Raw genomic sequence first — 23,468 nt, forward strand, 5'->3', positions numbered from 1 at the left:
TAACTTAACGTTCAATCAAGTTTTTTTTATAAACATATCCAAATATAAACCACCTTACATTTAACTCTCGTTTAACCATTATTAGTTTTACAAAATTAATTTACATGCATATTTGATATCATGATAAATTTGTCTAAATCACGTCAACCGTATCTTTTACAAAATTACATTGACCCAGACTGATTTTGTCATATTCACCGTGATATCTAACATGCGCAAAACCAAACACACACATCTAACACGGATTAGAGATGCTCTTGTAATGAAAGAATAACAAGTGTGGTTGAGAAGAACATAACTCAAAAGGAAATAAGACTTATTAGTTTAAGTCAAAAGAGAAAATTTGATTGGATGGTGGGAGAGTATATTAATGCAAAGACAGAGAGGACACACTTCTTCAAGTGAGACTTACTAGATTAACTCAGCTGTCACTTATATGTGATATGATATTTCCTTCCTACAAAACCATTAGCTTCTCTTCCTTCTCTCTTTGGCCAGCAAGCATATTAGTGTTTGCTTGCAGCTGTCACTTTTCTTTCTCTCTCTCTCTCTCTCTCTCCCCTCCACTACTCTCTTCTCTCTCTATTAAAATAAAATTTTCATAAAAAAATATACCCTTTTAAATATTTTTTGTTTGTTTTTAATTAACTAACACATCTGTTCCAAACAACCATACCACATCATCATCATATTCATAAACCATACCCACCTCTCTCTCTTTTCTCTTAAAATTTAGTGATTCTCTCCTATTGGGAAAAGAAGAAAGAGGTGTTGTTGAATGGTGGGGTTGAACAACAAAAAAGGGCAATCACACACAAGCACAAGCACAAACCAAAAGAAGAAGAAGCAAAAGAAAGAAAGAAAACTTTGAAGACAAGAGATGATGAGAATGATAATGCCAAGAGTAGTACACTTGATGCATGCATAAACTAGCTAGCAAGAAGAACTATAGTAACAAATTTTCTTGTTGTTAATAATATTTGATGCAATGGCTTATCCACATTATCGATCACAATTTGGAGACACAACATTTACTAAGGTTTTTGTTGGAGGACTAGCTTGGGAAACTCCAACTGATGAAATGAGGACATATTTTGAACAATTTGGTGACATACTTGAAGCTGTCATTATCACTGATAAGAATACAGGAAAATCTAAAGGATACGGATTTGTATGTCTCTCTCACTCTCTCTATATCATTTGATCCTTATCATAATCATCATTATAATATATACTTTGTAAATTATATATGATAAACATTGAATTAATGTGCAGGTAACATTTCGTGATCCAGAATCAGCTAGAAGGGCTTGTGCTGATCCAAACCCAGTAATTGATGGAAGAAGAGCTAATTGTAACATTGCTTCTCTTGGTCGTCCTAGACCATCGCCACCAAGAGGTAATTAATTTCATTGTTTATTTTCTACCACTAATGTTTTTATTTATGAAATTATATTTTATATACTATTTATAATTTCGGCCCGTCCCACAACAATCGATCTATTTGACTATTTCTAACTGATAAAAGAAAGAATAATCTTTTTATTAGATAAAGTGAAATATATAGAATTAAGAGTGATGTATGCAATATTAATGAGATAATACGATAAAAAAAAATATAATTAATATCACCATAAAAATTAGGTGGTCATCATTTTAGGACAACTATTTTTTTTTTTAAATAGATCGGTCATTATTATCATTCTTTAACTACTAGAAAATTTACTTTTTCTCTTTTAAAAAAATAAATTATTTTTATCGACAAAGACCAAACCAAAAAAATTGAAATTCATCTCTAACTTTCTGTCACTAAATGTTGTTATTGATTTATATAGTGATTATATATTTCCCTACTAAATGTTATTAATTTGTTTGTTTACACATGAAATGATAAAGTATATTTTGGTGGGTTGTAATGTAATGCTGCAGGGAGGGGTACATATCAAGGTGGGGGTGTGGGGACAGGAGCACCAGGAGGAGCAGCAGCGGCGTACGGCGGTGTTCCGGCAGGAGGGCCACCACAAATGGCAGGAGGAGCAACAGCAGCTCCAGTGATGTACCAACCATATGGGTAAGTTCGCTATGTGGTCATTTATTACTGTGGTCATTTATTAATTTACCCATGTTATGTTATGGTAACTCATAGTCAGTCAAAGGGGTACTGGTCCATGGTATTAATTAGATAACTGCATATAGACGCACATATTGCTGTCTCCATATGTCTCTTGACTGCTCCCCCTCCAATTACAGTAGGTCTCATTGTCAGTGTCAAAATCCTCACATATCATTTCATATCATATAATAAAATAAACTAGTACTTCTCCAAACTTTGTTCTGCCTTACTCTTTTAAATCATCATGTGCATTCCCTTACTCTAAATATATTAATCACCCCCCTTATGTAACCTTACTCTAAAAAATAATGAAAATTATTCTTACATTATCACCATGCATAGATGATCATATCCATATGTACTATAAGAAGTTGCATTTTCTGCATGATGATGTGTTTGTTTTAGGGTCATAATAATAATGTGTGTATTTCTTGGTTGATCTAAATATTTCTTAAATTTTGTGGAATTTGAGTTTGGACCTAGCTAACCCTGAAAACAAGCTTATGAATCAAGAGTTGCAACTAATTTATAACCATTATTAAAGTCACATTACTATCTAATGTGGGATTATAAAAACAAGATTATGTGCAATAAAGTTATACATAAATTTTATAGGTAAAAAGAAGAAAATATTAAAAATGGAAAGGGGGGATATAATGTGGTGGGTGAATTAAATTTTTGAATAATAAATATCAAAAACTAGAGAAAGGTCTAAGGAGATATGTAGATATATGTAGAAAAAAATGATGATGATAAATAGGTACTTTAATAGTAGATATGTAGTCCATGGCATGGTCAATAAAAAATGTAGTCCACGGCAAACACATGTAGTGGTCCTATATAGGTAGGTTAATTTGATTTATTATATTTTGTTACATGATAAAATCCCCCATCTCTTGGTACTTTTGTATGTCTTGTACCATCATGTCATTTTCTCACCAGCAATGTTATTGTTGTCTTATGAGAACTGTATAAATTGCATGGTAAATTAATAAATACACTTGTATATAAAATGATTATTAAAATATACAAAAAGCTACTTTTATGTTGTTTTAATAATTTTCATAATTTTGCCTACCAGAGTTGAGTCAAGCAGATTAGGTTAGACTTTCATAATGTGGTGAATCTAGGTTCAATCTCGATTAAAAGATGTGTCCACATTTATTATCTAACATTGTGACGAATAGGATTGGCCGTGGAGGAACCTATGAAAAACCAGAAAATGTTTTCACTGTCTTTTTCCTTAAAAAAAAACATTTTTCATAGTCTTTTGATCAAAAGAGAAATTTCACGGTTCTTCTCAAGGGCCTTGGAATGGCATAATATTGGGGGAGATACAAGTCCTACATTAAAGAGGTATAAAATATGAAAATGATTTGTAAAGAGTAACATTTTACACATTACAAGTTTGTTTTGTAAGTATGAGTTAAACTAAATATATAGAATTTATTGGTGCAAGTCATGTACCAAATCATTTACACGTTAAGTCCAATAGTGTTAACCCTGAGAGGTCTATTAGAAAAAACTCAAGTACCAAATCAGAAAGAGATGAACTTCGAAAATAGATTATAAAGGGTGACACTTTTTTAATCCTAATATAAGTTAGTTTAGTAAGGATAAGCTTAATCCAATATAAGCAATACATAATACATATAAAAATAGCTTAAGTAAGTTAATAATGTGACATATATATTAATATTAATCTGATACACTCTGTGAGTTCCCATGAGACTTCATATATATGTGCATGCAATATTTTCTTTTCCATACCATTATAATGTCATCTCGACCATTCTTTTTAATGCACTTTATTCCTTCCATTTTCTACTTGATGGGTTTACATATTCATGAATCATAATGCCTTAGTTACATGAAAAAGGAGGCCATCACTGAAGTGAGTCATAATCAATTCAATCTTAGGGACATTAATATTATTACATACCATACTACAAAACAAGAAATTGTACTATAGCTAGCTAAGCTTGAAGATCTCATTTCACATTGATCAATTTAAGGTCCCCACACGACAACCAAAAGCTATTGATAAGAAATTAATGCTTCTAATTTTTCTCACCGGAAACACCTCACAAATTAACTTCACTATACTACTAGTCCACAACAATAGAACTCTACCATTTTAAGTTGTTGCTTCTCTAAGAAACCAAATACATTACTGCATTCAACGTATTTCATTCCTTTTTTGCTTTGTAATTTAATTCCTTTCAACTTTGTTTGCAGCTACCCCACCTACACTCCTGAATACGGGTACCCTCAAGTAAGCATCTCCCTCCCATAATCATTTAAGATCATACAAAATTAGTACTAAATTTAGTCACAAAATTATACACAAATTTCATATATTTTTTTTAGTATTAGGTTAATTAATAATTTGTAATTTATGAGTACAGGCTACAATGTATAACCCACAGATTCAGCAAGCACAATACTATCAACAACTTTATGGACCATCATCTTCAACAATGGGTTCACCATATTATTATGGCTATTCTATGCAAGCAGCACCACCAAGGGGTACATTTTCAACACCCCAACCACATCGCATACAAGCTGGACCATCCTATCTATACTACCCTACTACACCAATGGAAGGAGCAACTTTCTCTGCTGCATATCGTCCACTTCAACAACCATTAATAAGGCAACCTTCTCCTACCCCTTCTCCTAGTGGTAATCTTTCTATCCTCTTCTTTATATTAATTTAATTAATCCACCCTTTAATCTTTTCAAATTTACTCCATAAAAAGTTGAATTGACACTGATATTCAACCTTGGTATATCTAACATTTGACAATAAAATTAGACACACAATTTTTATGTAGCACTGACACATCAGATTGATACATGTTTCGTGTTTGAAACGTGTCGTGCTCACTTACATGACACTGATACATATGATTTTTTTTTTCTTTCTAATTTGTGATGAAGATTGCTTTTCTAACTTTCAAAAGTTCCTAATAACACATAGACTTAGCAGTAGTTAACTACCACTGACTTATAACTAAAAAACCGACGGTAGTTAACTACCGTAGAATTTTTTGGTCATTTCCATGTGTTATCATGAACATCTTGAAGTCAGAAAAGTAAGCGTCATTTGTGATTGGTTTAATTTTTGTTTGATAATGCTTCTGTTACAAGAATGTGTGTAGTGTATAACGTACAATGTAGGATTTTACATACAAATCTGAATGAATAGAGAGAATTAGAGTGGGGGTAAAAAGAAAGAGGGGTATGCACAGAGATTTATGAATTATGATGCTCATCACTTACTGACACACAATATATATTATGATTTTGCTATAACATGTGGACACAGGGGTCCACATGGGTAACCCAAGACCCATGTGAATGAGCTGTCTTGGTTGTGATATTAACCGTATTATGTATGTATGGGTCAATGAGAGAGAGAGAAGAGGGTCATCATGTAAAGAAACAGTGAATGCATGTGGTTTCTGTATGCATGGTGGTTAATTCTTTAAAGATCCAGTCAAAATGGTCTTTGCTTTTCATGCATTGGCCCACTTTGCATTTTCTCATTTTAGATACTACCCAACCTACAAATTCATTTCATGTACTATAATGAATGTGATTTTCTCTAGTTTTTATTTTCTTTCTTTCTAAATGAATGTGATTTTCTCTTTGACTTCATTAGGGATTCGATCAGTTATGAGATAATTTTTCACATGGGTTGTAGTTGTACTATCTCACAAATGAACAACTCTTGAAATTGAACTTATGTCATATTTTTTTAGAAAAATAGTCATTTGACCGAATCTCTTAACACCATTTGTAACATTTATATGTTTTTGTGTGAAAATATTTATATATATTTGCGTCTTGTTAACCAGTGTCTTAAGAACATTTTTTAAAGTTTTAAATTAAAAAAATTATTTATTAAAAAGTCAAATATTTCAATTGTCAATACATTAAATACATAAATATTCATAGAAACTTATTATTCAAGGTACTTAAATCGTGCCCTAGGACAACTTATTAGCATTTTCAATTTTGTTATTGGTTGTACCTTTTATACAATGAATTTGTATCATGTGAGTTTTACTAGAACTAGATTAACCTCTAATGGTTTCTCCTCCTTCTGTGAATACAAATTCTGCTACAAAATTATAAATGTTTTCTCTGTTTATTTGTGAAGAAGATTTTGGTCACTTTTTACGAAAATGCAAATTCTGGTGTACGTTCACTTGATAAAAAAAGATTACACTCTACTTTGTCCTTTTCTTTTCTTAACTACTATTATCATGTGAAGGTGAGTCAAAAAGGAAATAGGTTTTTATTTATTTGTTAAATAGGGTACAAAGAAAATAAAAAATTTGTTCCATATCATCTCACACTCTATTATCATCTAACTACAAATTTTGATGTTTTGGGGTTTCACTTTCTCCAATTAAGACATCCAAATTGCACCATGAACTTGTCGATATGATCTACTTACATGTAATAAATTTTGATTTTAATGTACTTCCTTTAAACTCAAAGATAAACAAAAAAATTAAGCCATGTTTACGTAAAAAAAAAAAATTAAGTGTTTGACATATAAGTGCTTACGTATAAGTAGTTTTAATAATAAAATAAGTCAAGTTATTTATAAATAAGCTATGAGTTGTTTTGTAAATCATTCTTAAGAACTTATAAAAATAAGCTAAAAACAACTTATAGACATATCATCGGTTATTTATATAAGCTCTCAATCAGGCAAGAGTTTATGTAAATAGATAAACTCAAATAAACCAATTTAAACAGGTGAAAGTCCAATTTCAACCTATTTAATATTATTTTCTAAAAATACTCTTTAATGCATGAGAATAGTTTATACTTTACAACCATTTATTTTAATACTATTGTTTATAATTGACCTCTTCTTTGTTTGACATATTTGTAATTATTGTTTCTTATGATTGGTATGATCAGATTCACAGACTCAGCAACGTACCTCATCAGAGACAGCATCTGGAGTAGTTATAACTTCGGAAAGTTCAAATACTCAAGGGAAGAACAACAACTAATAAATACTATATACCCCCCCTTAGTTTCAACCTGTATAATCTTCAAATTCAATTTTATCACATTAATATTCTTCTTCATCTTTTTCTACATTATTATATCTTCAATTTTTTTCGGTCCACATGACTTGTGTTCTTCACTATGGCATTCCAAATTTGGACTGATTAATCAACTTCATGGAGATTATTATCTTCATTATCTTTTCTTTGTCTTCAAGCATTTTCACTTGAAATAATTATTACCAATTAATTATGTTTTCTTTTTTAGTATTGATTCTTTCTCCAATTTTAATTAAGAACTGATGAATGAGATATTCAACTTCATTAGACAATACTAATTATTTATGCAACTAACTAACTTTACTAATGTAATTTTAAAACTAACTACAGTTGCTTGCTCAACAAGCCATCCATCCTAACTGCCATGAATTATTCAAATCTCAACACACCACCTTAATTCATGTTAGCTAATGATTCAATTCCCATTAAACCTCTCTATTTCTTAAACAATATCCTTAAACATATAACCCTTTTCATTTATGAGTTCTTCAATCAAATTTGATCACTTTTCTTGTGCCTTTTACTTTGTCAATCGTTTCTTTCACAGTGCTAGAACACTTGTATTGTTAAAAATATAAACTAAGAACCCTTTAATGATCTAACATAAGTCCTAAATTGATATTTCCACGCCAACAATTTCAAATTATTATACGATTAAAATCTAAAACAAAGGAGTCACATTTGCAAGATAAGTTAGTTAATTATCAATTTTTTTTTTTAGGGAAAGTTAATTATCAAATTTTATGCATCAAGAAACCAACTGATCAATTTAAAATGATGCTTAGCTCTTAAAAATATTAAAAATGAATTTGGATAAACGTAGTAGAGGAAAACGAAAAAAAGACCGGTCGCAGAAGTAGAGTCATGAATTAGAAAAATGTACTTTTGGGCATCAAAGAAAAAAAACACACAAAGTCAAGATCATTGCCAGTTTTTTATTTAGCTTTGATATAGGGTCGTTCCTTTCAACTTAAAAAAAAAATATGTTAGTAAATTTTTTTTAGATTTAAAAAAATATCTGGAGCTATTTGTGTTTGGTTACTCTCCAAAAAATCACTTTTAAAAAAAAAATATTTGTAAAAAGTTCATGTGTTACCTCTTTGTTCTGGATAAAAAAGAATAGATTTTGTGAAAAATTAATCATAATAGCATTTTGGGTCCGTTTGTTATACTTTTTTTAAATAAATTTTTATTGTATAACATCTTTTTGCTATAATTTTTTTTATAAAGAATTTTTTAAAGAAAACTTCAAATAAAAGAAATTGTTTGAATAACTTATCTTATAATGTCATTATAAATATTTCATCATTTTGTTATAGTTTATTTTGAATGATAAAATTTTATTTTTTTTTCCTAAAAGAAGCTATTTCAAATAGCTTTTCATAAAAATCATTTCTTAAAGACGTCTTTTTGAAAAAATATGTTACTTATACTATTTAATATCTCTAAAGTTGGTGAATGTCAAAATATCTTTTTGAACTTATAACAAACGGATTGAAATAGCTTATACTATTTTTGAGTAAATTTTCAAAGAAATAATTTTTAGAAATACAAAGAAAAATCTATAACAAACAAACCCTTCATTTTAGAGTCAAATTAAATTTTTTAATAAAATATTTTTTTAAAAAAATTCTAAACAAACACAAAAATGATAAAAGTGATTTTTTCCCCTAAAGAAATCTAAAACAAATGCACATCGAGAGCTTTCAAACTTTCTTTTTTATGAGAATATTTCGTGTCTTAAGGCACATTCTAGGAAGGAGCACACCAATTGAAGCTTGACATGGGTTAGATGTTATGAAATATTAAGTATGATGTCTTGATGATTTATTTATTTTTTGGTAGTGATGTCTTGATGATTTAAAGGAAGGGAAACTATATATTTTCTAATATCCAATGTGATTTTATTAAAATAAAAATGTGATTTATTGATATTATAAAGTGACAAGGCTTTTATTTTTATGATTTTTCTAATATATAATTTTAATGAGTATGTGGTAAAGGTTTTGGATTTTATTATGGTTTGTATATGAATATATGATTATCATGATAAATGTTATAAAAATTTAGATTTTTATTGGTATGCGAATATGTGAGCTATAATTTGATACTCATTGAACACATAAGCATTATGAATGTAATTTTTTTTTTATTTAAAGAATGTGACATTATCTCCCCTGACTTCGTGGTGGATGTGTTTATGAATTACATCATAATCCTTTGTTGCATGTGGCTTGTTATGTCACATGAGTTTGAATCTTCTGAACTCTAGACATAGTTCATATTTTTTAATGTTTTTTTATTAATTGATTCTTGGTTTTGATTTACATTTTTGTTTCTGTCTTAGTTAATCACTCAAAAACACATATTAAATATGAAGAAACTGTCAAAGTCCATTAATCATTTAATCATCAAAGTTTGTTTATCTTTAAAACCTTTACAAGATTTTGTCTCAAAATTAACATGACATATGCATCCTCGTGACTTCGTGCGTGTTTTTGCTAATTATGGCTTCGTGCATGCTTTGGTTATGACTTCATGTTATTTCTGTTATGGTTTTGCAAGGCTTTCTTCAAAACTCCTTATAACACGGGTTTTAAAAATTTCCTTTGTAATATTAACTAGGCAAGTATATGCTCTATCGCACAAGTTTGCTATAAATATTGTTCTTTTTGAGAGGTTATCATAAACATTGTTGTTATTTTAAAAATTCAAAAAAATATGAAGTTGATGATATATTTGATTAATTAAAATAATGAAACATAAGGTTTAATTAATACAGTTCAAATTAAGCAACATAAGTAGTAGAAGATATGTTTTTCATTGAACAACTATTCACTTTCATTATAATTGTTTTTTATTTTTTTCTTGAATCAAGAGCAAATGAAGGCATAAGCAGGGAGCTTAACATCTTAACTAGGTTGGCAGCTCAAGACTACCCCCATCCTCTATCACCTCGCTCAGAAAATTTTATTAAAAAAAGAAAAATTGTGGGGGAACCAAACCAAAACCCTAAAAAGAATCAAAACATAAAATAAAAATTACATAGTAAGAGACCTAAGGGAAACAGAAATTTCAAAGCCCATATTTGTCTCTATAAAAATCCTCCCTAATCAAAGAGGGTAACTAACTCCACCAAATAACATATGTTATTCCATGACCGTGATTTGCTAGGTTGTCCGCACAATAATTACCCTCACGAAAAATGTGTGAAGAAAGAATCAAGATACCAGCTGCATGCATACAATCATGCCACCGGTTGTAAAGAGCAAATGGAGCTAACGAGGGGTTCTTGAAAGCATCTAAAGTGATGAAAGTCTATCATGTCATAATTTTAGAGTATTTTCCATTAAATTTTTGGTTTAATTATATTAGTTTAGTATTTAATTTAGAATCATCTTGAATAAATTGTCGTTATTGATTTATTGAGTCAAGTAGTATAGTATTACTAATATATGATGGCCAAAGTGAGAATGGAATGAAAAGAAAGAAAAATAAAGCCACAACGTGGCAGGTGTGAAATTAAGAAAGTCATTGGACTAAAAAAAAAGAGGTGGCTTGAGCAAAAGAAAAGAAAAAACGTAACAACACGCTGCCGGGGAATTGGAAAAGAAAAGAAGTCTGAAACAAGAAGGATTATAAAAGCCAGGTAGCACATCACGTTTTGGGAGATCACGTTGTGGCACATAAAGATGAATTCTGCTCTTCTCCCAACAAATTTTGCTTGCTCCCAACTGATCTTTTGAAAATACCCCTGCGTGAATTAAGCCATGCTCCGTGAATTAACTGCCTTGAAATAAATCGATAAACCCAATTCAAGAGGAACTTAAGAAATAGAAACAAATCGATTGCAAATCTGAACTCATTAGAAGCATATATTGCTGAAATCAATTCCCCAATAGCCAATTCCACTGCCGACACAATTAATTTTTGTAATTAAAGTAGGGGTTGAATTTCCATAGAGTTTAATGTGTTGTGTGCTTTTCTTTTTTCAATCATAAAAACTTTGTCTGCTTGTCTGCATATTATGGTGCCTCAACCGAAGCAGTAAGAGTAATATGAAAGAATGAAAACATTGCAGGCGATGAGGGGAAATGTTTCTATCGTTAAAAAATGCTTTGTCTTTAAAGATTGAAAAGTGTGAGATAACTCACGCAGAGGGTTATAAATTGCATGACTTAAGTCACGCTGCGTGAGTTAAGTCACGCTGCGTGAGTTAACTCACGCAGAATTAACACTAGCGTGAGTTAACTCACGCAGGGGTATTTTTGGAATTTCAGTTGGTAATGGGCAAAATGTGTTGGGTAAAGAGCAGAATTCCATAAAGATTCATGTTTTGTAACATCACGGTTTTGGAGAGAATTAGAGATGCGCACAACAACGGAAGGGGAGAAGCACATGGAAATTCAACAGTACTGGCGATTGGAAAGTAATTGATGAGGATAGCCGGCAACGACGGAACTCTGTCGATTTAATTTCTTTACTATGTTGTTTATTCATTTGATTATGTCTAGCAATTTTTTTTTTCTGATTGGGTCATTTAGATGAATTTATTTTGAACTATTTGAACCATGTAATTGTTAAGTACTTTTCTATACGATTGCAACCTAGTTTTATTCAGATTTCTTTATGCTTAATGTTTTTTGTATGTTTATGATTGACTATTAGCCCTAGCTCTATTGAATGTATGAATTGATCGTGGACTTTGAATGACCACTAGCCATGACTTTTAAATCTGATATAGGAAATCTGTTTAACCTAATTAATTAAGCTAGAGATAGAAAATTGTTAGGTTATGATTTAGAAATTAACGGTTATAAAACCTTCTATGATAACGAACTCACCTAAGAGATTAAGGAGTTGTTATCGGAGAAGAGGGTTCTGAGTCAAGAGTTTGATCTGAATCATTTTTTTAATTTATCGTAATACTAGGCCCGCAATTGTAGAAATTAGACGCAATTACCAAGCAGCAAGAAATAAAGGATTCGAAAGACCTGATCACTTTAATCTCTAATATTTTCCAAAACCATTTATTTTTATTTTATTTTATTGTTAAACTCAAACATATGCTTTGCATACCCCCATATGATAAATCCTTATTATAATTAAATTTCCAAGTTGAGATTAAATCAATCCTTGTGGAGACGAATTTATTTTATCACTTCGATGCATTTATAGTATACTTGCTAAAAGTCAATCATAAAGCACTCTGAGAGTCCCCCTTCACCCAAAGATTGCACCGGTGGTGTTGTATGGCATATTCCAAGGCAAACACAAAGCCACAAACTTGAATAGAATGATTATTTATCTTTATTTTGCTTTAAAAATGTGCATCAAATTGGAGGTTCGACATTATAATGATAATGCAACTTATTTGTGTTCTTAAACTCATTTTTCTAGGCATACTAATTTGTTCAAAGTTAAACCACATTATCCATTAACTTCATATTTCTTCCTCTAAGGTATATTTGTTAATTAGGGTTATGCCCATAGAATGTGACTTTTTGTAAGAAACTATTGTGACAAAACTAAGAAATGTTGAAAGTAAACAAAATGATATATAATATAAAAGGGATAAAAGACAACAGACAAAAAGGGCGAAGTTGGTATTTTGAATTGTTTTTAGGCGTAGTTAAGTGATAAATTCTTAAAACAAATGAAAAAAAACCTAATTATCTAATTCACTTTAATGTGGGGAGGGGTTTGAAAGTTGTTTTCATGGAGCTCACTCTAGAGCAAGGTAGAAGCTTTGCCGCCGTTGTTGAAATTCTTTCTATATGTTTCAATTAATCCTTTGCCTTTACTCTAAACTCATTTTCTTTCCATTTTAATAGAAACTGAAATGTATTATTGTACATATATCCAATGTTTATTTAAAACAACATTATTCTCATATACATTCTTCATTTGAGAAATCACCAACGTAAGACCTTTTACTCTAGTATCTCACCAACCTTCTATTCTTTGATTTCTCCTTCCTTGTTTTGAGTTTTTTTCTCTCTCCTTTCTATATGGTTTTCTCTTTTAAGGGAATCTCTTGTATTTGTTTTAGGTGAGGAAATTGAGATGCAATGTTTACCTTATGTCTTCAATTAGCTAAAACAAAATGATAATCATGAGTTTTATTTTTAGAAATATATATATATATATATATATATATATATATATATATATATATAATTGGGATGATAGATAAAACATGTGAAGTTGATATTTTCGATTGTTTTTAACGGTAGTTAGGAATAAATTCATAAGACAAATAAAAAAACATTGATTCTCTATTTTCCTTGAATGTGAAAAGGGCTTTCAAATATGCATTCCTAGAGTTTTTGTTTGTGTGTGTGTTTGAAGCTCTCTCAAAGTAAAGGTTGAAGCTCTTTCACCGCTACCGAAGTTCTATTTATAAGTTTCATTGCTTCAATTTCCTTTTCTCTAAGCATTCTCTAAACCAACTTTCTTAACCATTTTAAGAGAAACTCCCCTATTTTTCTTAATTGTTTTTTATATATCTACTATTTCTTAACCATAAAATAAAACTTAATGATGTTGAAATTTTTTGTACGGGGTTCGCCTTAAAAGTTATTCTCCCTGTTTTTTTAAGCGTTGTTTTGAAATAGTAACATCAAATTAAGAAAGTGTATTTTTACATATTTTCTTCCTGTTGACACAAAGTAACGTCATTCATCAATAGAGACAAATGGAAACTCATTTTCAAAGAAATTAACATCCATTGACACAAAGTTAGTTTTGCTATCTATATCAAAAAGCTTCTACCCTTTCTTTCCATGTGGATATCCTACAAACACACATCTTTTACTTCTGCTAGCAAACTTGTCGCCCTTCTTACCTTGATTATGAGCATAACATAGAGACTCAAACACCCTTAAGTGATCATATGAAGGTGGTTCTCCGTTGAGCATCTCATATGGAGTTTTTCCGTTTAACAATGGTGTTGGCGTTCTATTTATTAAATATCCAGCTGTTAAGACACATTCTCCCCAAAAAGAGATCGGTAAGTTACCTTGAAATCTTAAAGCACATGCAACATTAAGAATATGCCTATGTTTTCTTTCAACTCTACCATTTTGTTGGGGGGTTCCTACACACGATGTCTGAAAAACAATTCCACGCTCAAGAAATTGCATTTTCAAACATATGAATTCAGTTCCGTTATCACTTCGAATTATTTTGCCATTTATGACCGTTGAGAAGATCCACCAGAGTTTGCCATTGCTCTGGATCCACCAGATTTAATATGGATCAACATAATAATATTCTGCATTACTTATCAACCAATATATCTTTAGGAACTAAACACCACATAAACTATGACAAATTATGGCTTATCACACCATAGTTACTTTCTAAATTATTTTGGCAGAGGTGCTTGAAGGATTGCATTGATGTGAATTATCTTCGCGAAAATTTCTCAGCAATGTTGTTCAATAAGAACGTTGTTCAAAACAAAGAAATGTCGAAGAAACTTTTGATGCTTGATGACTTAGTTCATCGCTTGGAAAAAGAAATGAATTATGCTATTGAATGTCAACTACCACTTTCCAGACTCCTCCTGAATGATGGTAATTAATTTCTTAATTAACTTTTTGTGTTGATTATTGTCTTTTGGATTTAACCTTTTTCTTTCTTGTTAATTTTTTATTTTTGTAGTTAATTGATGTAGCAATATCAAAATTGAAAGAGGAAAAAGAAAGTCTGTTGAAGGAAGTTTCACAAGCTAGTGGTGGTGGAGAGAGCTGCTGATTTATTTTGCAGAATTGTCATTGATGAATTCTCATTTATGATATTTGCTTTGATTTCTTATGTTTCTGTCTGGCTTTTAGATATTGGATTTGTGCAAGTGGCTCATCACAAAGTATGAAATCCACCTAAAAAAAAAACCCATTTTGGATGTTGTGTTATTCGAGTAACACTTCCATGAAAAGGTTCATTGTGGTGCCTATCATTTATGTTTTTTTTTTCGAACAAGCTGCCTATCATTTATGTTATTTATGTAAAGTATACAAATGCAAGTTTATGTTTTTGTCTCGTGAAATTTAGTGGACAAAATACTTGGATTTGTGTTGATGTCTTCTTTACTTATTGTAGGAAATTTAAAACAATGAGTCGTGAAAACAAAATAGTTTCTACATAGTATTGTGTCTCTACCATACCATATTGAAATTTTTATTGAAATGTATTTATTTGATGTCTTCTACCATATCTAATTGTATTTGTACGAGGTACCTATTTTAATTTTCATACAAAATACCCTCAACAACACATACACCAATAGACAGTCTAAGACTTTTATTTCTAATTATTTAGTTCAATTTTTATAGGTTAAGGTTATACTATTGGTTGCATTTTATTTATTGCACTAATGTTTTAAAATAATTTATCGAATTGTTAAATTTTATTTATGATTCTAAATTTATGGAACTAAGTTAGAAGCATAAGTCTTTTACATTGTTTATAAAGGTTTTCCATAAATTAAAACTTAGTACGTTAATGTTTTATTATACCCCTACTCTTAAATTGCACCTATGCACTTAAAATCACACTCCTATAGACCCCACCTTCCACTTTTCAACTTTCCTTTTTGGTAACTTTAGCTAATTTCTTTTTGCCAAAACCAACATTATTAATGGTAGCTTTCTTCTTAACACGCTTCGCAATTTTCTCATTATTAATGGTATCTTCCTTTTTAACACGCTTCACAATTTTCTCATTAGCATTTCCATTTATTTCAGGTTCCTTGGAACCATTCTTGCCCCAAATCTTCTTGAAAAGTTTAAAAACTCTAACTACGAGGTTTGGTAAAATTGTCACCAGTTTCGTACTTCTTCATAGCAAGAACCTTTTACTTTAATTGCTCGGTAGTGACATCAACACTCATCGAATGTTTTTATAAAAACGTGAAATGTTGATACTTCATCAAAACTTCTCCCATCTATGCAGTAAAATAAGCCCAAATTCTCTTAAGTATAATACGTGAAATGTTGATGCTTGATGACTTTCCAATCACTTAAGTATAATACTACCAAATAAAATTCAACTCAATAAGTACTACAAACAAGTTTGTTCAATAAAACAAAAAAGTACTACCCACAAGCGGTTAGATATTACATCAAAACATCATCAAATGTCAAATAGATAATTAAAAACAAATAATAGAGGAAGAAGAAAATGATCCACGAGGAATTCTCATTTAGGATGAGCTCTTTCTATTGGTCCTCCCTTTCACTTGCCTAGCATCCTATAAAGAATATAATGATATAATTAGTATTTTTGTAAATAATGTATCACATTTACAACAAACAAGATCGAATTAGTTAACCTTAGAGTCATGACCAGCACCAACAGGTTGTTTCCCTCTCTTATCAACCTTTTTAGAATCTTGATCAACAAGTTTAACAAATTCTTTAAGGAGTGTTACGTGGATAGAAATGCTACAATCATCAAAACCCATGACAAGCATTCCTACAACTTTCCCTTGAGTGTTGAACACTGGCCCTCCAGAGCAACCACCTTCACAAACGAAATTGGCACACTGTATAATAGGAATAAGAGGGTGAAGATGCTTTAAACGTTTAGAATCTGATTCACTAACTTTTAAATCTGATATAGGAAATCTGTTTAACCTAATTAATTAAGCTAGAGATAGAAAATTGTTAGGTTATGATTTAGAAATTAACGGTTATAAAACCTTCTATGATAACGAACTCACCTAAGAGATTAAGGAGTTGTTATCGGAGAAGAGGGTTCTGAGTCAAGAGTTTGATCAGAATCATTTTTTTAATTTATCGTAATACTAGGTCCGCAATTGTAGAAATTAGACGCAATTACCAAGCAGCAAGAAATAAAGGATTCGAAAGACCTGATCACTTTAATCTCTAATATTTTCCAAAACCATTTATTTTTATTTTATTTTATTGTTCAACTCAAACATATGCTTTGCATACCCCCATATGATAAATCCTTATTATAATTAAATTTCCAAGTTGAGATTAAAACAATCCCTGTGGAGATGAATTTATTTTATCACTTCGATGCATTTATAGTATACTTCCTAAAAGTCTATCATAAAAGCACTCTGAGAGTCCCCCTTCACCCAAAGATTGCGTCGGTGGTGTTGTATGGCATATTCCAAGGCAAACACAAAGCCACAAACTTGAATAGAATGATTATTTATCTTTATTTTGCTTTAAAAACATGCATCAAATTGGAGGTTCGACATTATAATGATAATGCAACTTATTTGTGTTCTTAAACTCATTTTTCTAGGCATACTAATTTGTTCAAAGTTAAACCACATTATCCATTAACTTCATATTTCTTCCTCTAAGGTATATTTCTTTAATTAGGGTTATGCCCATAGAATGTGACTTGTTGTAAGAAACTATTGTGACAAAACTAAGAAATGTTGAAAGTAAACAAAATGATATATAATATAAAAGGGATAAAAGACAACAGACAAAAAGGGCGAAGTTGGTATTTTGAATTGTTTTTAGGCGTAGTTAAGTGATAAATTCTTAAAACAAATGGAAAAAAAAAATCTAATTATCTAATTCACTTTAACGTGGGGAGGGGTTTGAAAGTTGTTTTCATGGAGCTCACTCTAGAGCAAGGTAGAAGCTTTGCCGCCGTTGTTGAAATTCATTCTATATGTTTCAATTAATCCTTTGCCTTTACTCTAAACTCATTTTCTTTTCATTTTAATAGAAACTGAAACGTATTATTGTGCATATATCCAATGTTTATTTAAAACAACATTATTCTCAGATACATTCTTCATTTGAGAAATCACCAACGTAAGACCTTTTACTCTAGTATCTCACCAACCTTCTATTCTTTGATTTCTCCTTCCTTGTTTTGAGTTTTTTTTTTCCTCTCCTTTCTATATGGTTTTCTATTTTAAGGGAATCTCTTGTATTTGTTTTAGGTGAGGAAATTGAGATGCAATGTTTACCTTATGTCTTCAATTAGCTAAAACAAAATGATAATCATGAGTTTTATTGTTAGAATATATATATATATATATATATATATATATATATATATATATATATATATGATGTATAGTATGAGAATGATGAGAATGATCTTCAACCATTAGATTAAAAATAAATGGTTGAGATTAAAAAGTCACAAATATACCTTACCTTATTAAATCAATTCTCATAAACTAATTTCCCTTTTCATATTCTTCTTCCCACAATCATCACTACCATAAATATGATTTAAACCCTTTGATACTCCCATAAATATGATTTAAATAAACCCTTTGATTTAAACAATTCACACGAAATAACACAATTTGTTTTTTACGGTATATAAGTGAATTTGTGAGTTTTGCTGACCTATAGTCCTTCCAATCAGACTCATAGCTCATAAGCAACCATTCACGAATGAGAAGAGAAACTTTTGCTTTGTGTTTTCAGAATAACAGAGATTACAAGATGCAATTTTCACATGCTATAATTTATATTAAAAAAGGAATCTTGTATTTTTACAAAAAGGAAAGAATAAATAAAGAACGATTGTCTAAGATTGAGATTGGAAGTGATGATTTAAACCTTCAGGTGAAAGAGAAAGAACCTAGGAAGTTTATCATGTAAAATCCTAGGATTAAATCTCTAATTTAAATCATATTTATGGGAGTGACGATTGTGGGAAGAAAAAGATGAAAAGGGAAATGAGTTTATGAGAATTGATGTAATAAGGTGAGGTACGTTTATGACTTTTTAATCTCCACCATTTATTTTTAATCTAATGGTTGAGGATCATTCTCATCATTCTCATATAAGATAGTCGTTCTCATACTATACATCCTCTATATATACATATATGTATGTATGTATGTATGTATGTATGTATGTATGTATGTATGTATGTATGTATGTATGTAATTGGGATGATAGATAAAACATGTGAAGTTGATATTTTCGATTGTTTTTAACGGTAGTTAGGAATAAATTCATAAGACAAATAAAAAAACATTGATTCTCTATTTTCCTTGAATGTGAAAAGGGCTTTCAAATATGCATTCCTAGAGTTTTTGTTTGTGTGTGCGTTTGAAGCTCTCTCAAAGTAAAGGTTGAAGCTCTTTCACCGCTACCGAAGTTCTATTTATAAGTTTCATTGCTTCAATTTCCTTTTCTCTAAGCATTCTCTAAACCAACTTTCTTAACCATTTTAAGAGAAACTCCCCTATTTTTCTTAATTATTGTTTATATATCTACTGTTTCTTAACCATAAAATAAAACTTAATGATGTTGAAATTTTTTGTACGGGGTTCGCCTTAAAAGTTATTCTCCCTGTTTTTTTAAGCGTTGTTTTGAAATAGTAACATCAAATTAAGAAAGTGTATTTTTTACATATTTTCTTCCTGTTGACACAAAGTAACGTCATTCATCAATAGAGACAAATGGAAACTCATTTTCAAAGAAATTAACATCCCTTGACACAAAGTTAGTTTTGCTATCTATATCAAAAAGCTTCTACCCTTTCTTTCCATGTGGATATCCTACAAACACACACCTTTTACTTCTGCTAGCAAACTTGTCGCCCTTCTTACCTTGATTATGAGCATAAAATAGTGACCCAAACATCCTTAAGTGATCATATGAAGGTGGTTCTCCGTTGAGCATCTCATATGGAGTTTTTCCGTTTAACAATGGTGTTTCCGTTTACCTTGAAATCTTAAAGCACATGCAACATTAAGAATATGTCTATGTTTTCTTTCAACTCTACCATTTTGTTGAGGGGTTCCTACACACAATGTCTGAAAAACAATTCCACGCTCAAGAAATTGCATTTTCAAACATATGAATTCAGTTCCGTTATCACTTCGAATTATTTTGCCATTTATGACTGTTGAGAAGATCCACCAGAGTTTGCCATTGCTCTGGATCCACCAGAATTAATTAGGATCAACATAATAATATTCTGCATTACTTATCAACCAATATATCTTTAGGAACTAAACACCACATAAACTATGACAAATTATGGCTTATCACACCATAGTTACTTTCTAAATTATTTTGGCAAAGGTGCTTGAAGGATTGCATTGATGTGAATTATCTTCGCGAAAATTTCTCATTAATGTTGTTCAATAAGAACGTTGTTCAAAACAAAGAAATGTCGAAGAAACTTTCGATGCTTGATGACTTAGTTCATCGCTTGGAAAAAGAAATGAATTATGCTATTGAATGTCAACTACCACTTTTCAGACTCCTCCTGAATGATGGTAATTAATTTCTTAATTAATTTTTTGTGTTGATTATTGTCTTTTGGATTTAACCTTTTTCTTTCTTGTTAATTTTTTTATTTTTGTTGTTAATTGATGTAGCAATATCAAAATTGAAAGAGGAAAAAGAAAGTCTGTTGAAGGAAGTTTCACAAGCTAGTGGTGGTGGAGAGAGCTGCTGATTTATTTTGCAGAATTGTCATTGATGAATTCTCATTTATGATATTTGCTTTGATTTCTTATGTTTCTGTCTGGCTTTTAGATATTGGATTTGTGCAAATGGCACATCACAAAGTGTGAAATCCACCTAAAAAAAACCCATTTTGGATGTTGTGTTATTCGAGTAACACTTCCATGAAAAGGTTCATTGTGGTGCCTATCATTTATGTTTTTTTTTGAACAAGCTGCCTATCATTTATGTTATTTATGTAAAGTATACAAATGCAAGTTTATGTTTTTGTCTCTTGAAATTTAGTGGACAAAATACTTGGATTTGTGTTGATGTCTTCTTTACTTATTGTAGGAAATTTAAAACAATGAGTCGTGAAAACAAAATAGTTTCTACGTAGTATTGTGTCTCTACCATACCATATTGAAATTTTTATTGAAATGTATTTATTTGATGTCTTCTACCATATCTAATTGTATTTGTACGAGGTACCTATTTTAATTTTCATACAAAATACCCTCAACAACACATACACCAATAGACAGTCTAAGACTTTTATTTCTAATTATTTAGTTCAATTTTTATAGGTTAAGGTTATACTATTGGTTGCATTTTATTTGTTGCACTAATGTTTTAAAATAATTGATCGAATTGTTAAATTTTATTTATGATTCTAAATTTATGGAACTAAGTTAGAAGCATAAGTCTTTTACATTGTTTATAAAGGTGTGCCATAAATTAAAACTTAGTACGCTAATGTTTTATTATACCCCTAATCTTAAATTGCACCTATGCATTTAAAATCACACTCCTATAGACCCCACCTTCCACTTTTCAACTTTCCTTTTTGGTAACTTTAGCTAATTTCTTTTTGCCAAAACCAACATTATTAATGTCAAAACCAACATTATTAATGGTAGCTTTCTTCCTAACACGCTTCACAATTTTCTCATTATTAATGGTAGCTTCCTTTTTAACACGCTTCACAATTTTCTCATTAGCATTTCCATTTATTTCAGGTTCCTTGGAACCATTCTTGCCCCAAACCTTCTTGAAAAGTTTAAAAACTCTAACTACGAGGTTTGGTAAAATTGTCACCAGTTTCGTACTTCTTCATAGCAAGAACCTTTTACTTTAATTGCTCGGTAGTGCATCAACACTCATCGAATGTTTTTATAAAAACGTGAAATGTTGATACTTCCTTGATCAAAACTTCTCCCATCTCTGTAGTAAAATAAGCCCAAAATCTCTTTTTTGATGATTCTCTTTGGTAAAAGACTTTGATTCTTTAGAAAGAGTTTGATTTCTTTCTCTTCTTCAGATGAAGAACCATATTCTTTTGAAAAAGTTTTGTTTATACCATGTTTCTATAATCAATCTCTCACCAAAGTACAAATTTTCATGTTTTCACATTGGTAGTCAGTTTATATAAAACATTTATACTAAGCTATATTACACTTTTCTATAAAAACATGTATATGAAGCTATAATACACATTTAAAAGAATTCAGACAACAACGTTCTTGTCTTTTACTTTCTTATCTTTGTTTGTGTTGATGTCTTCTTTACTTATTGTTGAAAATTTAAAAATGAGTGATGAAAACAAAATAGTCTCTGCATAGCATTGTGTCTCTAATGTACCATACTGAAACTTCTATTGAAATGTATTTATTTGATGTCTTGTACCATATCTAATTGTATTTTTACATGGTACCTATTTCATTTTTCATGCAAAATACCCTCAACAACACATACATCAATACTTCAATAGACAGTCTGAGACTTTTATTTCTACTTGTTTAGTTCAATTTTTATAAATTAAGGTTATAATATTGATTGCATTTTATTTGTTGCACTAATGCTTTAAAATAATTTATTGAATTGTTAAATTTTATATATAATTCTAAATTTATGGAACTAAGTTAGAAGCTTAAGTCTTTTACATTATTTATAAAGGTGAGCCCTAAAATAAATCATATTTGTGTGTCTGTATTGTTGCTTTGAAACAACAATTATAATATTTTAGACTATAGATTAGTACATAGTCCAAAACAATTTTCATTGATACACAACAAAGTTTATTCTTAATTAATTTTTTAATATGTGTTTTCTAGAGAATCTTGAGTGTTTTAAGATAGCATATATGGTTTAATGAATTTTATATTGTTAACATTTTTGTTTGATGTATTATTAATACCTATGCAGACACAACAAACTTTTTTCGGGTTGTGACTTTCTTCATTAAGTGGTTATTCTTGTGTTTATTCAACGTTTTTACTATTTGTCAATGTTAAACCCTAAAAAACACACATAAGCGCATTGTAATAATGATAATGCAACTAATTTGTATTGTTGAATCATTTTTCTAAGCCATGTTGATACTGTCAAATATACGAGATAAGGATACACTGTCTTATTTCATTTCGTTGTCAATATTTTAGAGTACAAAATCATTACTTCAAAGTCCATAAAATTTGAAAAAGAAAAAAGAAAAATACAAGTATTTGGTGCATGCACAAAAACCAAATGACAGAATATAAGGAAAAACAACTCAGAGGGGTAATTTTTTGGTCAAAATTGACCCTAAATCACCCCTCTGACAAGAAGAAGAATGAGATAGGGGTGACGACTAGGGTTTGAGAAGGAGAGAAGAGAGAGTTTAGAGTTTTTGTTAGGCTTGCTAAAAAAACAAAATGATGAGATGCATAATTATTTAAGTCATTAAAATCCCTTTTGTCAATTTACATAATACTACTAATATTGTACATAAAACTAGACGAACACAGCAACGACATAAAACTAAATGGACCTAAATAAATAATACTACTAATATTG

General features: G+C 30.2%; 1 protein-coding gene across 1 annotated transcript; it reads left to right on the plus strand.

The window, feature by feature from the left end:
* Window positions 1–492: 492 nt before the first annotated feature.
* Window positions 493–7,348, plus strand: LOC146922716 (uncharacterized). The gene is made up of 6 exons (XM_085715493.1): window positions 493–1,171; window positions 1,276–1,399; window positions 1,930–2,071; window positions 4,352–4,388; window positions 4,522–4,801; window positions 7,061–7,348. Exons 1-6 carry the CDS (start codon window positions 989–991, stop codon window positions 7,153–7,155), a joined length of 861 nt encoding a protein of 286 aa, XP_085571619.1. The 5' UTR covers window positions 493–988; the 3' UTR covers window positions 7,156–7,348.
* Window positions 7,349–23,468: the final 16,120 nt, after the last annotated feature.

Source organism: Medicago sativa, chromosome 5 (genome assembly GCF_051527215.1).
Source record: "Medicago sativa cultivar Bolivia chromosome 5, Bolivia_mono, whole genome shotgun sequence".
In the NCBI taxonomy this organism is placed as follows: domain Eukaryota; kingdom Viridiplantae; phylum Streptophyta; class Magnoliopsida; order Fabales; family Fabaceae; genus Medicago; species Medicago sativa.

Bases quoted from the DNA above. Each gene is read 5' to 3' on its own strand.
- LOC146922716 (XM_085715493.1), top strand. From the start codon at position 989: ATGGCTTATCCACATTATCGATCACAATTTGGAGACACAACATTTACT. The intron at 1,172-1,275 runs GTATGTCTCTCT...ATTAATGTGCAG, and splicing joins AATCTAAAGGATACGGATTT to GTAACATTTCGTGATCCAGA. The intron at 1,400-1,929 runs GTAATTAATTTC...GTAATGCTGCAG, and splicing joins TAGACCATCGCCACCAAGAG to GGAGGGGTACATATCAAGGT.